The sequence below is a fragment of the Plectropomus leopardus genome, chromosome 22, assembly GCF_026936395.1.
Source record: "Plectropomus leopardus strain MGB_pleo_1.0 chromosome 22, ASM2693639v1, whole genome shotgun sequence".
NCBI classification, from domain to species: Eukaryota; Metazoa; Chordata; class Actinopteri; order Perciformes; family Serranidae; genus Plectropomus; species Plectropomus leopardus.
In genome coordinates this window covers 18,841,408-18,858,481 of record NC_142197.1, presented here as the reverse complement: position 1 = coordinate 18,858,481, position 17,074 = coordinate 18,841,408, and the positions used below count along the sequence as shown (strand labels likewise).

Sequence of the window (17,074 nt, the reverse complement as noted above, 5' to 3'; positions counted from 1 at the left end):
AATGAACCAAATCATTCAATTGGCAATAAAATAGCTCTATTTATTTTTTGGGGAACCATACACAGAACCACGGTGCACGATAAATTTCACACGTAGGCGGCGATATGTAAACATAATAAAACATACTAATAGTGCTCAACGTTATTCACACATTTAAATAACATTAATAAATAAAGGTTCTGGTGGCAATACAGTGTCAGGGTGATGGGCTTTTGTACAGTACAGTGTAGTGATGACAGTGCAAAAAATTAACTGGAGTATGTACACAGGTAAAAGGACCAACATTTTTAGGTCAGGATCAACCTGTGTGTTTAAATTTAGTGACCCAATCCCTGCTGTATTGTTACACTGTGACTTCTGAGGTTCCATGGTTTCTCACACATGACAGCTAACTCCTAAATCAAATGGCTGCAGATGAGAAGATGAATGAGGTTTTTGATTTTTTTTATCCTAGAGCCAAAATATTAGCACATTGCTTTGTGGAGGTGCCAAAATGGCATTAAAACTTTCATTTCCACTTCACACTAAAGTCCATTTCCACACCGGTTAACCATAATCTGTCAAATATGAAAAGTACTTTGCCTTTGGCTGCACTCTCAATTCCTGCAGGAGCCGTGGGTGGCAACGGTAGTTCCTAAAATCTTACATAAGCTATCAGAGGCATTTTACTCTAGAACACTGAGCATTTTAAATAAACGGGTAACTTACATTTCTCTCAGGTAGCTTGTGAGCCATTGTGATACCTACATTGGGCAGGATCAGAACAGTGCATTTTCACGATATCAAGTCCAAACTTCATGTTCACACATGATGAGTGCATGGAGCGTCAGTCCTCGAGGCATGATGACACGATGAAGGATCAGGTTCAGCTCCCTTTGTTGACGTTTTTACCAAAGATGCGTTTCCCTGATCTCAGCGATCACTTGGCTTGCTTTCTGCAGCGCCTGTGCATAAAACAAAATAAACAATATAATAAACTATAAAAAAATCTCCATTCATCATGGAGAAGTAGACAGAAAGTGTGTGTGTGTGTGTGTGTGTGTGTGTGTGTGTGGAGGGGAGGGGGGGTTACCTGTAGCATGTCAGCAGCCTCCTTGCGTCGCTGGGCCATGTCCTCCGATTCAGTCAGCAGGTCGTTGAGGAGGCCGGATTTATAAAGCTGGCCAACGAGCTCGCTCTGGAGGCTGTCCTTCACATGGTTGACCAGGAAGTGCATCACTGCCTTCGGCACACTGCGAGAGAGAGAAGTAACAGAGCGAACAGATGGCTGAGAACAAGGGGTAAGACGTCCTGGTGGTTGTGTGCCCCTCAGATGGAGGGGCTCGAGTTTGACCCACCAGGTGGCCGTGTCTGACAAAGCATCGAGCGGAGGTAAATTACATAAATGCTTCTGTATTAAGCTCCAGGGGGCAACAATCCGAAAAAAAAATCCACTTTGGTAGGACAGACGAGTGGATCAGATTAGCTCGTACGGCATGAACAGGTTACATTAAAGCGGGTTGAAGTGCACATACTGCAGCCTGCATTCAGCCATGGTTTATGAAGGGAACTGTACAGAGTATTTTGTTATCGTCAGGCTGTGATCAGGCTGACAAGATATAACAGCTGAGATTTTCACAGATGACATATTTTAATATAAAGCTGGCGATATTCTATATTCTGCTTACTGAAAATAAAAAATCCCATTACAATCTAAAAAAAATGCCTTTGTTTGTCTTTCAGTACTTTGATCCTGTCTGTAGCTCCTGGTGACAATCTTAACAGCTTCCAAATACATGAGTTTAATCTTTGAAAAAGGCTCGGTAATTTCCGACAACAGCTGGTAACTGTGCTTTGAAGCAAATGTTTCTCAGACAGGAGTAAACAATGCATTTCACTATTTTCAGTCACAAATTTAAACACATTTTGCGCCCTAGCGAGTGTTTACGGCAGCAGGAGGGCATACGTGCTATTGACTCAAAATTAAACATCATTTTTTTTTGTTTACAAAGCCATGCCAACCAAGAAAACAGCATGACAATAATCGCCCAGTCACGTTGGTGAGAAAGGCTCCTGCTAAAACCTAAACGTGAACAATGACCAGCCAATTCTCCCAAGAAAAAACCCCGCAGTATCAGCAGAACACACACAGAGCAGCTTCTCAACGCAACAAGCAGCTAACAGGCCCGTCATGACAGCTTTTGTTGGACAATATATTGTCCCAGAATTAACTGCAATCACGATATTATTGTCTATTTTGAGGCCATTTTATGTAAGTACACCCTTTCAAAGAGCGCCTAATTCTTAATAATATTCTGACATTGGAAATGAAACGTCAAGAAAATATTTAATATACTAAATAGAATGAATTCATAACACTGTGAGCTGTATGAGCATAGACCTTGATAATTTTTGCTGACCTCATTAAGTCAATTATCATGAATAGCCAAACTGCTAATTGCAATCACGACGTATTTCTTCTTCTGGTAATCTTTCAATGCGATCAGTCACTTTAACTGGAACATATGTGGAAGTTACGGACATCTGGTAGCCGAATGTGGTATAACAAACTCCGTTTCAAAGATTTACAGGCTATTGCAACTCTAATTGTGCATTTTGTGCCTTCCTGTTTTGCAAACGGCTTCAGCTGCAAGACGATATTTGTTAGATCATTGTTTTGGTGTATTTGGTGGATTTGTTGACAAAAAATAAATAAATAGAAAAGACTCCAGACTTCTCCTTTGAAGACGAGCTTGCTAGCCTACCTGTCCTGGATGTTTTTGCGAACGATGAGGAAGTACGATTTGATGAGGCGCTCGATGACCTCACAGTCCCGCTGCTCACGTGACGACAGCTTCCTGGCGACCGGCACAGGCTTGAGGGGAGAAAGAGACGGTATTTTTATCAGCGAAAAGCGCTGTGATCTTCACACTGTAATCCTCATACTGGGGCATGCTGATGCTGTTAGATACCACGTCAAGCAGGTTGACGGCTCCTTTCAGGGGGCTGCCGGGTCCGGAGCCGGGGGCTTCCTCTCCTTTCTTCAGCATCCCCCTCCAGTTTCCTGTGCCGTCCTGCTCCCCCTGTGGCCCTGCAGCTGGGGCCTGAGGAGCCACGCACATTTTTCAAATAAATGAAGATAAACTGTCATTAGGCCACCACCTGATGAACAGCACCTCCTCTTGTCAGTAGGGTTCACAAGGAGACGATGGTTAGGGTACGCAGCAAAAAACTCTTTGACCGCTTCATATGCAAGAGTACAAACAGGCATGTACACACAGAGATTATTAGGAACTTAAAGCTTAATATTCAAAATAAAGAAAGTAGAAGTGAATTGAACTAAAGCATCACAGCAGATGCAGTAAAACTTAAAAAGAAACAAGACTGACAGTCCTCGGCCATGCTAGCGGCCCTTTAGCATTGTTCTTCACAATGGTGCTTGTAGCTAAATGCTAATATCAGCACACTTACATTCTCACAGTGAATATTCTAAAACGCTGATGCAAAGCAGCTACAGTGTTTACTCTATCAACCATCTTAGTTTGTCATGTTTAGCATTTGCTTATTAGCATTAAACGCTAAGTACAACTGAGGCTGATGGGAATGTCATTAGTGGTATAGGCATTTGGTCGTTAACTGAAGTACTGGACAAATACACATTTCCACCTCACATTGGCAGCAGATCAAATGTAAATTGGTTTTTTTTTCAAACTGGGCTCTATTTTCCCATGTTTTTGAGTCTAAGTGACAAATGGAAACAACATTTTTTTGAATTTGGTCCGGTACTGAGCAAAACCACTGCAGACTGCAGCAGCGACTCAGGCTGCGATGTCACCACTTACGGCATGTTTGCAACATCAATGTACAATGTACACTGACATGGTTAATGTGTGACAACTTTATAGAAAGGATAACTACAGAGATCGAACTTTCTAAAAAATAGAAAGATCCTTTTGGATCTGGACTCAAGTGGTGGATTTACCAATTGCCATCCCTAAAACAACCACCGACATAGAGTAAAATAAGCACCGACAGACCAAAAAGGCTTGGTTAGATGATGCATAGTGGCCGAACTTCCACAATCACATAATAATTCCTATAAATGAAGAACAAACAGCAGGACGACCAAAGCATTGCCCTGGTTGGAAAAGGTTGGAAAAGGAAACAGAGTAGAGGAAGGCATTTTCTGTGAGACAGGTGGACCAACTTTGGGGGCACAGACTCTGCAGGAAACACAACGGTTGTTAATGCACACAGGCTGAGGGAGAGCAAAACAAGAGCATGGCATCAGCAGACAAAGATCAGAGTGCATGCCAGCAGCCCATGCTCATCCATCCATCCATCCATCCATCCATCCATCCATCCATCCATGCCCCACAGCCAGCGCCGCACACAGCCAGCGAGCTGCGTACGTGCCCACCTTGGCACCGTCCATGTCTGCTCCAGACGCAGAGGGCTCGCCAGAAACCCCAGTTGGGCCAGCCGGACCTTTGCCAACAGACTAGCAGGAATATGAGAGCAGGAATGGGGAGAGAGAGAGAGAGAGAAAAGCACTAAGAAGAAATGTGGAAAGATCGGGGGAAAGAGTTTGGCAGCTGAAAGTCATTTGAGGGGAGGAGAGGAGACTTTCTGAGGGGAGATGTGGGATAAAATTCCTCGATGGAAACTATCCGAGGCATTCGGTTCACAGATCCTCATCCTGTAGTGCTATGAGTGATTAACACAGCACAAGTCGCCTTTATACTCAGGACACTGCAGACGGCAACCAAATATTACAACAGATCAGCTGCTATATTTTAAAGTAGGTTGTTTTTTTTTTACCTTATCCCGGGGCACTGCAGCGGGCAGCTCTCTCATCCTGTTTCTCCTCTGCTCCTACAAATACACGAAAACACGTTTATACGACCGATGGTTTTGTTACGAGGACAAAATCTTCAACACATCCTCGGAAAGTATGAAAGATTATTAAGTAAAAAACACATAATGAAAGAAGTTATCCTACTTCTTAAGGAAATATTTCATTCTGCTCATTATACACACATTATTTTCTGCGTGTGATATATACAAATCCCACCAGCATTTTTTAACAGACTAATGATTACTTACATAAAAATGAAACTACTCAAAGTAAAGTTTCTGAAATTCTTTGGGAAGCAAAAAAATGCCATACTTTCATTTTCTTTCCACTTGAATCACTACTGAATCATTTATAGCGCTGAAGTATTTTTCTAGTTGAATTTATGTTGTTTAAATTCCCTTTTTAGAAAATGATATTTAGGTTGCTTAAATTCAAGTGGTACATTTCTGATTCAAAAATTCAAGTCAGGTCAAATAAATAAATAAATAAATAAATAAAAGTGGTTGCTCAAACAGAATAAGTAATACCCAAACACCAGAATATAAATGGGTAAATTCAAATTTGAACAATAAGGCTACAAAAGAAAATCAACTCATCAAAACAAAACTGTCCTATCAGGTAACATTCTGTCAGTCACATGATTTTAGTGTCATCGGCTTCAAATAAAAAAGAAAAAAAGTATCTTTGATAACCTTTGATAATGTTCATGTTTACATTATTTATTTCATTTTGTTGACTTAAACTTTTTGATCTGAAAATGACTGAATTTCAGATTTTTTTTTTTATTTTTTTTTTTACATTGGACACTTTAATTTCCTATTTATATTAACTGCAAAAAAGCCTAAAACATTTTTTTCTAAATTGTAAAACTTGTGCAAAGGGGAGAAACTTTAACAGATTTAACAGAAAGCTAAATATTTCATAACTACAGTGTCAGTTATGTTTAATTTACAATGAGTAGTTCACAATCCATGCGGTATTCATTTGCTGATAAAAAAAAAGTTCAAAATTCTACAGCTTATTTTTGCCTCCATACATTCATACATAGAAAAATACTGACAAACAATCTCTGGCCTACAAATAAGCAATGCTTGTCCATTTATTCTGCCGCAGGAATGTATGTATTCTATCATATTTTGGAACAGTTACAGACCTCTATGTTGTTATTCATGACCCCGCAGGCATCTGCGAAGTCCGGATGTTTGGTGTTGATGTAGGCCAGCTCTATTGCAACCAAGTTGTGCACCTGAGACAAGAAGAGAGGACGACTTCAGTTATCAAGGAAGTACCACTCAATCTTAGGCGCCTGATTCAACTGCCAGTCTCACCGTCACACTGTTGCAGCAGCAGGAAAATGTGGTTATGAAACAAAGTATGGCCTATTTTGGTTGACCTTTTATTAATCACAACACTTAAGAAAATGTTGCTATCAGAGAACTAAATATTTTGAGAAAAGTTCTCTGTCAAAATCAGCAGGGGAGGCGTGTAGAAACTGTTTGCAGCTTGCAGCTTTCTGTCTGTTTCTCTCTGAGAAAGTCGAATGTTCTGTTTACAACCACCAAAACTAAGTGACGTGTTTTTTCTATCAATCTCTTCCACTCCTTTTCAGTGCTGTGCACAGCGCCTCTACTGCGCCTGCACACAACAAATAGCACTGATTTAAGACATCCTATAATAAGAAAGGTTCTTATTAGAGCTGCACAAATAATCAACATATTATTTAAATGTGGCAACAGTGCAATATCCAAATGTCAGGAGCTGCAGTTTTGTTTTTTTTTTATAAAAGTAAAACGTGTCACAACATACCAATATAAAAGAAGCATTGTGATGCTACAGAGGCGCTACAACCTACAAATCATGTTCCAGATGCTTGTTTCACTAAAATCGCAACTTATATCACATTCACAATATCTGTAAAAAAAAATAATAGCAATATAATTTTTTTGCACACCAAGAAGAATCAAGAAGGCGAATTGTTTGGGTGTTTTAGCTCCTTTGTCTGGTGTGGGAAAAAAAGGAAGCTATTATTGCAAACAAAGAAAAAAAACAAAAACATGATTCGGCAATCCTATAATGATTATATTCATATTATGATAAAGGCAAAGCTTTGATTATGTAAATGCTTCGTCTGGTACACCCCTGGTTCAGATTCAGCCTCCTTTAACACCGTAACCTAACTGATAATGACCGCAGCTGACAAAAGCACCAGCACAAAAAGAGATTAATGTGATGTGACCATCTCATTGGTGATGGGCAGCCTCTTCCTCAGGAGGGAGGTGACGACTTCCACAATGGCCTCATGGAGCTTCGGGAATCTCTGCAGCTCCTGCAGGAAAAAAGCATTATGAATATGAATGCCTGTGTGTGAGGAAAAGATCAATACCTGTGAAGCAGTGAGCAGATTACCTGTGTGCTGTAGTTGCTGCAGTGCTGGATGATCCTCTGCATCTCCTCGTGGACCAGCTCCACGCAGCGCAAACTAGGCTCCTCCAGGCGTTTCACCTGCTTCTTCACCAACAGCTCGAAGGAAACCTCAGGCACAAACAGGGACGGACGCGGGCCCTGCCATAGGAGGACGAGATAGCTGCAGGTTGGTCATTATTACCCAGAACAACTTTTGCGAGGAGAAACTTCAGCGGCCCTAATGATGTGACATTAACGGGATAATGCAGCAGCACTCACTGTGGCGTTCCTTATGGCTGTGAGGATGTCTATGGTGCTGAGTCCTCCCAGAGGATCCACAGACTCCAACGTTCTGCCAAAAGTCTCGTGGAATATGTAACAAATTCTGGCTCCACCGCACCTGAAAAACAGCAGCGTGGGGATATTAGCTGTGATGTGAACCCCGTGGCCTCCTCTCCTGTCAGCTCTTCCTTCACAGAGGCGGTGCGTGCCTCAACTCACAAGTTGTATCATATTAAATGATGAAACCAATGCAGTTGTTTTGCACATTTTTTTTTACTGCGCTGGATCAACAGCATCACCCTGTGGCTGAATAAAGGAGAGGCACCTGTACTCACAGTTCTGCCGTCTCGATGTATTTGGCCGTGCCCTCTATGGTGTTGCAGTACTCTGTGGCGAACTTTGTGATGAGCTGGAGCAAGGTGGCACTTTGGTCTTCCACGGGTTCGCCGTAGCTGCTGAGCAGGGACTGGTACTGGGCTGCCAGGACGTTGATCCGTGTCTTCAGCTCAGGGAGGCAGTCTCGGATGTGATGCATCAGTAACCTGACATTAACAGGGTTCAGCTTTTGTGCAGATATGTCAAATTATATTCCGAGCTGTGGTTTGTCAAGCTCTACATCTATTGTCGAAATGAAAGTCAATTTCTCTGATGACTGGTATTCATTACAGAGCCTCTGACTTTCAAAATACTGACGCTGATATAACTTTAGGGGATACTCTGTCATTTTTTGAAGTGGCGTTGTATTAGGTACTTATTCAAAGTCAGTGTATTAGCTACAGTTGGAACGCCCCCAGTTTGGAGACATGGAAGCTAAGCAATGTGCTGCTGTGGATTGGGCCGCAGCAATACGTATATTTGCCACCTTAACAAAAATCATTATCAGTTTAAGTATATGCTATATTTGAATATTTTCACAGCCTACTCTTGCCATCAGTCAGCAATCTGCAACGGAAAACTGAAGCTGTCACATCGCTTTCTTCACAGCAAAGACTCCGTAAACAAAAACAGGAATTTTAAGTTGCAGAGCACATGAACTGTTGGTCTACTGCTGCCTTCATCGTTTTGTCTGTGTTATTGTGTGACTTTGGTATTTTAAAGACTTAGTTTGGACTCACCAAAGTCACGCACTATCACAAACAAAATAATGCCAGGTACACACTACACGAGACTCAAGTAGGGCCAGAGTCCTCCCCACAGTCATCAGCAAAGCCCAGTATTTTTTTGATGCTTCTTAAGATCATTTTGACAGAATTTTCCTGTGGTGTGAGGTACGTCAAGGGTGTTTTTTTTTACATCCCCTGAACCACTCAGAAAACCATCCTGGTAACACCGACTTTAAATCACATATATTCAACATGTTCATTGTTTACAATTCAATATCCTGTTTTGAGAGGGACCCGAGAGGATTACCAGTGTTTCCATTCAATATCAAATGGGATTTAGTTTACTCACACTGTGACATGTACAGTGCGCGTCTACACTGTATCCATGACTTATTCCAGAATTATTTTTTCGTTGTAAATTTTTCTGGAAAAACTAGTGCAGAAACTTCTGCCTGTCACTCTGAAGTCACAATCAAACGCCAGAGATTTGCATGGGTCACACATTTGAGAGTTGGGACTCTGGTGGTTTGTAAATAGAATTTTTCTGAGGGTGTTTTGCTGTTTTACTAACACATCTGTTAAATTTATCATCACGTCATTATGTGTCTCTCACATTCAATCAAACTTAATTTGTATAGCACTTTACAAAGTCAACGTGGCACAAAGTGCTTTACAAACAAACAGAAAAATAAAACAAACCAAAAAAAGTAAAATATCTGTTAGGTTTTAAATAATCTTTTAGTTTGGGCCAGCAGCTCTCATGTTCTGCAAAATAAAATTAATGTTTTTGTCAAAGGAGTCTGGTGGCTTTGAAGAGAACGTGGTGGTAAGGACGGCAGGTAGGTCCCCATACAACCCAACTTCAAAAAAACATCCTTACTGTTCCTTTAATGTGTCCTGGTAAAATTTCGTCCAAACCATCTGTGTTGCATCTTATTCTTTAGCCTTGTACAAATGTTTTAAGGTAATATCAATAAAAACACTTAGTACCTGTTCAAGGTTCTGGCCAGGTATTTGGTTCCGTTTCTGTTGGCGAGAGACGGATATTTCTTCTGAAGGAATGCGTGTTCGTCTCGAATGGCATCAGCCACGAACTTCTTATTGTTGATATCCAGCTGGCTCCTAAATGTTTAAGTATAATAATACACCAACAATTAGTCCTGGGCAACAAAGGGTATTAAAAATAAATACGATTTTACGGAAGACAAACTCAAATCTAATGACATATATCTTATGCTGCCTAATGTAATATATATTATGAAACTGTTAATAAACACAAGATAGTTACTGATGTAATGGATTTACAGCAGACCTTATTTTTCATATTTAATCATTTAAAAGCATTTCACATTGTATTCCTTTATCACTTCAATCATAAACTACATATATTGATATGCAGGCATTAAATATTCATTAAAGTACATTTATCTCTATTATGAGTGATGGATTTTTTAATAGTATTCTCAGTATAGTAAATACAGTTTTCCAGACCTGTTGACTACTCCTATGAGGCCCAGTTTGACAGGAATGACTCTGCCCATCAGTACGTCCATAGCGTCAGTGCCGGCGTCCATCAGGTCCAGTTTGGTCACCACAGCCAGCGTCCTCCTGCCTGATGAGTCACATTCATTCACAAAACTGTTATTAGTAATATCAGTCATCATTAATTGTTTCTGTAACAATAACAGTGAAACGGTGTCCAGTACAAGGTTGATTTATATTAAAAGAAATGAGGTTGTGATATTTGTACTCAGACTGTACAACCAGCACTGCTCCCAGTAGACCACGCACACCAACTGGACTTTTGCCAAAAGTGAAATTTTCACATGTGCAATTATCTTCCATGTGCAACTGATGCAAAAATGTGTCAGCTGTTAAGTTTGCACCTTTTTTTTTTTTACTATTTATATTGTTGTTTTGCTTGTTTATCTTATACACGCCTTGCTGATGGTAACAATGTGAATGTCCCCATTGTGGGACTAATAAAGGATTATCTAATAATGGTTTTGGTGAATGTCTTCCTTTCAGGGGTATTGTTTGTTTGTTTGTTTTTTGACAAGTCTTGTTTTTAGATGATAGTTGAGAACATTTCACCGACCATTAAGAAATAGCCTTGCAGTTACAGAGTGCATTAAAGTCTGCAACAAATGTGCACCATGTGTTGAAACCCTTCCTATCTTATCTCATTTTCCTTTAAGAAAAAGTAATAAAAAAAATAATAATATATACACTATGTAATTTCAATAATCATAAATTCTAAAAAGAGATGAAAAGTAAGTTCTACAAGAGCTATTTATTCATTAACAATAATAAGCAACAAGAGATTCTACTTTGTTAGTTTTAATCATTTATGAGGCTCCTGGACCGATACTGGACTAGCTTCTTTAAGATCTAATGTTACCACAGACAAGCGACTTTGCATCATGTACATTTAGCTGTATTTTTTCATTTATTTTGCGCCTGGTGAATTAAAATACTGTTGACGGTCACTTTGGTGGCAGACATATGATGCCAGTGAGTTAACAGATTTATCAGTCAGCACGTTGTGATGTCTTCTCACGTGAAATGAACATACTTGGAAGTCTGTAGTTTTTCTGACGACCATTCATTATTAAACTAAAATGTTATTTAAGGAAATATTTTCCCTTTTTGCGGTGAAAAGTTTGTCAGGCAGACCCACAATGGAAATTAATGGCATTTGAGAGCAGTTGGAGGGATACATGCAGAGTGAAAAGTCCGTGGCAAATATAATAAATATAATTACTCGGTGGGAACTAACTGTTCTATGTATATTCGTTGTAGGTCAGTGTACTTTTTGGTCTTTGAATTTTCCTTTCAGGAATAGAAATGGAAAAAATAAACATACACTACTTTGATTTTTTATTTCAAAATCCAAAAATAAAAAACAAGTTATTTTAGTTTTCAGGGTCAGAAATGGAATATACAGAATAGAAATGGCATTCAATTTTTTTTTCTCAAGAAAATACAAGAAAAGAAGTGTATGCAGTCTTAACTCTTGCTGTGAACTCTTGCTCATTCTTTGTGTATTGCATTTTTTTTCTTGTTGCCATGCTTATTTTGATTCTACCCTTGTTCTATCTGTAAGTCGCTGTAACAAGTGAATTTCCCCGGTGAGGGACCAGTACAGTCTCATCTATACAGTCCAAGCTATTTGGTGTTCATACTGACAAACTTTCTAAATTTGATGCCTGCAAGACATTTTAACACAACTGGGACAGGGAAGACTGGGAAAGATGTATAATGTTCAAAAATCCCCAGTTTAGAACCATCCAGCAGTAAACAGGTTAACTGGATTTCCCAAAAAATGTATAGCAGTGACTGGCTCTCACACCGTCTCCTGCACTTTGAATCCTCTCCTGGTAAAGTTTGTTTTCTGCTTTGAGTTGATTTTTTAAAAAACCGAATTAAACACCTACTTCTAAATTCTCTCGATGCAAGTTGGTGCATTTCCTTTCAAAATCTCAAAGTTTGTTTCCCCTATTCCTTTTCTACATACTCTGTAGAATGAGATTTTTTTTTTGCCATGAAGCCCTCATACAGTCTGGATATAAAACCTCTGTTTAACTGTGAAAAATGTGCTCCTAACACTTCTTTCAGCACTGACTCATCCATATCAAGTCATTTTAGCTTTTCTTACCGTCGGGGTCGACCTCCCGGGCCACCTTGAGGGCCTCCGATGTGGCCATGTCTGTGTTAGCCGCAGTGACAGCCAGGATGATGCAGTTGGGGTTAGAGATGTGCTTCAGGATAAGATCTTTTATCTGAACCTCGATGTCCTTAGGCTGATCACCCACGGGCACCTGGAGGGGACAACACCAATTACAAGAAAAAGACAAAGGACATCTGAGTTGGATTCATTTGAAACTGCAACAAGGGGATTTCTCAAATTAACACATGTTCAACCAGAGGCGAGGAACTAATGAGGCCCATATCAAAGCCTGCGTACTCTTGGGCTTTGACAGCACGTGGTTTAGCAGCATCAAGAACGAGGATCGAAATCCCTGCAGTCTCCGAATATCAAATACACCAAAAGCATCGTCCACACGGGGGAATTAAAACCAGCAGTGACCACACATATCTTCTTTTTTCACTCAACATTTGTATCTTTTAAAACTGGGAAGTGTTGTATAAGAAATTTCCCCAGAGGTACGAATGATCACAGCCTTGTCTTTAGCAGTAGGAAAGTATAGCATAAATTACCTTCGTGATTCCAGGCAGATCCACCAGCGTGAGGTTGACAACGTGAGGAGAAAAAATCTTCAGATGAATGGGATCATCGCTGATTCCCTGCAGGGGGACAACAGATGTGACGTATTAAACAGCTCAGCTCTGTTTCACAGAACATGTTAAAAATACGTCTAAAAAATGCCTTTTTGGGGCAGAGCGTGATCTTTTTACTCTGGCTGTCAATTCTGATGATAACATATGAAGTATTATTTCAACTCTAATGGTGCTGTTTTTTGTTCGGCATCTGCACCGCAATAGCCTGTGTGTGCTTCTCATGAATTTGAGCCACAGAGCTCAGCATCCCTTAAAAAATACATATCCAGCAGCGTTTGAAAACCCAGATTGTGTAAGACTGATGGCTGTTCCTAGAATCTTCTAAACATCTGAATGAAAACAAAAAAATGTATGCACAACGTAAAGAAAACTAGATATACGACCAAATGAATGCCTCTGTGCGTCAGTCAAGTTGCACTTACATTTTACATCCGTGTCTGTGAAAACACGGATGCTTCTGACGCTGACACTTTCAATGAGGTCTCTGTTGTGCTAACCAGAGAACCACAGAAAAGTAAATAATCTCAAGTTTTACACAACTAAATGAGACAGAAAAGTCTTCCCACTGCTTGCCCTCCTTTCAGCTTTCTAGAAGCATCTCCAAACCCTGTGGGCCCCAGCAGCCCAAAGCTACAAGCCAAAAAATGTTGGTGCGATTTTCCACTCTGGTCTCAACTTTGATAAACATACTGTATAAGCTTCGCCAGCTCGGGGCTATATCCACAATCAAGTCTTAACTCACATTCAGATTTGGGAAAGAAAAAAAAAGACAGTTATGTAGGCTTTCATCTCAATGCGTCTGGATTATTTTAATTCTCTGTACATACTATGTGTTAGTCACTAATCCTTGGTTCGCCTGCAGCTAGCCCTGAATGTGCACCTATTTTTCTAACTGGCAAAAGAAAGAAGGAACACATTTCTCATGTTTAAACTTCTCGTCACTTGCTGCGACAGGAGTTAGTAATGAGTTTCTCCTAAAAGTTTTGCTGTTTATTTATATATGTAGCGTTTAACCCGCTTTAATATTATACACACTCATATCACCCTGCGCACAAAATGCGCTTTTCAAAATCAAGCTATAAAAAACATAATATATCAATATTATTTTCTGCTTTCAGTTAGTTCATTTTTTAACCAACATCTGTCCAATTTATAAATATCAAATATTAATTTTTTTTCAGAATTTTAAAACTTTAAATGCCAGGTTTTTGTCACAGGCTAGGTCAATGATTACATCAATATTTATTTTTATTCATAATTATTTTCTTCTGCTGTGTCAAATACTCACACTCATACCGCTCTGCACACAAAATGCGCTTTTCAAAATTAGGCTATAAACCCCTTTCAGTGGCAGGTTTTTGTCATGATGCCAATATATTGTTAGATTTAAAAAAAAAAAAAGAATTAGACAAACAGTGCCTTAGGGTTAACAAGATAATAAAATCATACAACAAACACCAAGAAAAGTGGATGAGTCCCAGATATTTCGAGTTCCTCATTTAACAGAAAAGATATAAAATTCTTAATTTTCTATCTGTGTCTCACCTTATTATTTCCAGAAACGCGCTCTGTTTCATTTTCAATTTCTTGCCTGATTTCTTCAAAATCTGTGAAGATCTGCAAAAAGAAAAAAATTAAACATAAAAAAGCAAGGGTCAAGTGTATTAATCATCCTCATTTTAAACACGAAGAAAACAGAATATGTTACTTTTGAACCAGGACATCTAGGGAATCGTTTCGGTATTGATCCGTCATGATTGCGTTATCCAGGTTCATTCTTACAAATACTTGAGTGTACATGTTGACTGTAATCTGGCCTGGAACGTCCATGTGACGTCTGTTTGCACTTGGATCCAACAGCAATTTTATTTTTTTTGCGCAGACTCAGGGTGTTTGGGGTTGGACAGAAAGTAATGATGTTTTGTTTTCATGCTGTGATAAAGCAGGGTTGGAAATTAACTTTTTTCGTCATCTGCCACTGTGGCTGGTGGATTCCAAAATCTACCAGCCACTTAATAGATTACCATTGTTTTTGTGTCTGGTGAGTGAAGCAAATTTAGCAGCCTTGCATATTGTACCAGCATCTGGCTGGTGGCCGGTGCTAATTTCCAACCCTGAACAGAGTATATTACATTGTGGTATTTCAGCTCAGTTTGATAATTTAACAGATATTTTAAAATCAAAAATAAAGGAACTGGTCCACACAGCCATGAAAAAGAAAAGACTATAGTTAAAAAGGTTAGGAAAATCATTGCAGACCCAGCTCACATCCTGCGTTCAGCATACAAACTGCTCCCATAACGGAGACATTATAGGGTCCTTTTTGAATACAGGAGGAGATATCTGAATAGGTATAAAAAAAACTCTTTCATTCCACTATCAGTGAATCCTCTAGACTCAGGGCATAAGGATGGTGTAAAATAAGGGGCAGTGAATTTAAATGCACTTGATGTCTGCACTTGTCTGCTCAATGCACTTGATGTCTGTTTTTGCCCTGCGTGTGTATTTTATGTCGAAGACAAATTTCCCTCTGGATTAATAAAGTAAATTTGCATCTCGAATTAATTTAACATTTTGTGTCATAAAATGCATACCTGATTTTTTGTGTGCAGAAACTTGCCCCACTCCTCGCCTTCTCTGCCTGAGAAACACAGTAAAACAGTATGGGTAACAGGTATAACATCGCATTCTCAAACAGGAGGAAACCACCAGTATTAACTATTACAACCTCAACTACTAAGACTAAGCAAACACAGGTAACACGAGCATCGACGCCTGCAACAGTTACTGGTTGGGTGAATAAGGCAGCTGGAATTACTGGTGTGGCTTTGAGGAGGAGGGAGCAAAACTAAACCACTAATCCAGGTTATTGAAAGTGGAGACACCTGAACAATGCAGCTTTGTAAAGGCACAATTGCCTTTTCACTCCCTGGCATCTGCAAGCGATTAGAAACACAGTGACAGAGACAGAACTTTTAAAACTGGTGCTGGTTAACTAAGCCTCAGCAAACTATGACTTTTGTCACACTGAACAAAAACAATGTAAGCATGTGCTACAAAAAAAAGGAAAATTATATTGGTTTATTTGCAAGAACACAATACACAATATACAAATGATTAAAGTAAATCTGTAATCATGCAGTGGGCTAATTAAGAAGGTCATTGGTCAGAAACACTCCTGAATTAGAGGGATTTTTGGTGCTTACCACCGTCATCATTTTTCCTTGCATCTCCAGGATCTACATGGACCAGCTGGAGGATGAGAGGTCGCCTGGTTACAATACCAGTCCCACGAGGCAGCAGGTCCCGGCCTACCAGGGCCTCCAGCACTGAGCTCTTGCCACTGCTCTGGAGTCACAAATCACAGACGGAGACACAAGTTAGATGAGGGATGACTTTCTGATCTGACACACAAGGTCCATCATTGCCCTGATATCACATCATGCTGCAACAAGGCTACAGCCAACACAGCTAATTGCACCTGTCTTTTCCTCAAGCAATGACCTCGTTTTGGCTAACAGATGTTAGTGTGTGGATGAGGCTCCTAAAATAGCACTGATTGAAGGTGATGAAAATAGATTTCGCTGCCACAGCCAATGCAGACCTTGCAATTGAAATATGCAGCACTCCAGCTCAATGTGCAGCAGGTTTTTCAGCAGAGCTGCGTGTATCTACAATGGCGTCTAGCCTCAGTTCATTTTAGTATGTGAATATTTACTGTTGCTCTACATATTGCGACATTTCATCTTGTAATGTTATCTTTAACTGGACGTGTTTTGCGGTAAAGCACTGTTACCTAGCTAGCATGACAGCCGCTATATCAAAAAATGCACACAGGGCATTTTACCTGAGTCCCCACTACTGCTATCTGCGGCAGCTGAATGATATCCGCTCCCACTGTGTTGAAGACATCCTGGAGTTTGTTTATTACGGGAATAAGAGCCTCCATGCTCGCGGTTTACGAATTAAATTAATAAACCTAGCTAATTTCGTGATGGAGCCAAAGTCATTCAATGTCCCACCGACACCACCATTGCAACAACACCCACTGGAGGGACATTAGATTTTGGGTTGTGCTGGGAGTTGTAGTTCTCCAATGGGGAACAGCTACGGCTCAAGCGAAGGAAAAGACTACAGTGCTCGTGCG

The 17,074-nt window shown here is 40.0% G+C and overlaps 1 protein-coding gene across 2 annotated transcripts; it reads right to left on the bottom strand.

The window, feature by feature from the left end:
* Positions 1 to 19: 19 nt before the first annotated feature.
* On the bottom strand, positions 20 to 17,011 carry LOC121961560 (dynamin-1-like protein). 2 transcript variants are annotated; one of them, XM_042511601.2, is made up of 19 exons: positions 16,775 to 17,011; positions 16,134 to 16,275; positions 15,522 to 15,568; positions 14,473 to 14,544; positions 12,847 to 12,933; positions 12,284 to 12,446; positions 10,117 to 10,237; positions 9,616 to 9,747; positions 7,858 to 8,064; positions 7,520 to 7,640; positions 7,244 to 7,399; positions 7,074 to 7,163; positions 5,991 to 6,083; positions 4,801 to 4,854; positions 4,400 to 4,480; positions 2,952 to 3,083; positions 2,745 to 2,854; positions 1,073 to 1,232; positions 20 to 944 (listed from the first exon to the last, which is right to left on the bottom strand). In XM_042511601.2, exons 1-19 carry the CDS (start codon positions 16,874 to 16,876, stop codon positions 888 to 890), a joined length of 2,127 nt encoding a protein of 708 aa, XP_042367535.1. In that variant the 5' UTR covers positions 16,877 to 17,011; the 3' UTR covers positions 20 to 887. The 2 variants fall into 2 exon arrangements, with proteins under 2 accessions (XP_042367535.1, XP_042367536.1); XM_042511602.2 differs by lacking the exon at positions 4,400 to 4,480 and having other exon boundaries at positions 16,775 to 17,008.
* Positions 17,012 to 17,074: the final 63 nt, after the last annotated feature.

Bases quoted from the DNA above. Each gene is read 5' to 3' on its own strand.
- LOC121961560 (XM_042511601.2), bottom strand. From the start codon at position 16,876: ATGGAGGCTCTTATTCCCGTAATAAACAAACTCCAGGATGTCTTCAAC. The intron at 14,545-15,521 runs GTATGCATTTTA...TTCTTTTTGCAG, and splicing joins TTCTGCACACAAAAAATCAG to ATCTTCACAGATTTTGAAGA. The intron at 12,447-12,846 runs GTAATTTATGCT...TGTCCCCTCCAG, and splicing joins ATCTGCCTGGAATCACGAAG to GTGCCCGTGGGTGATCAGCC.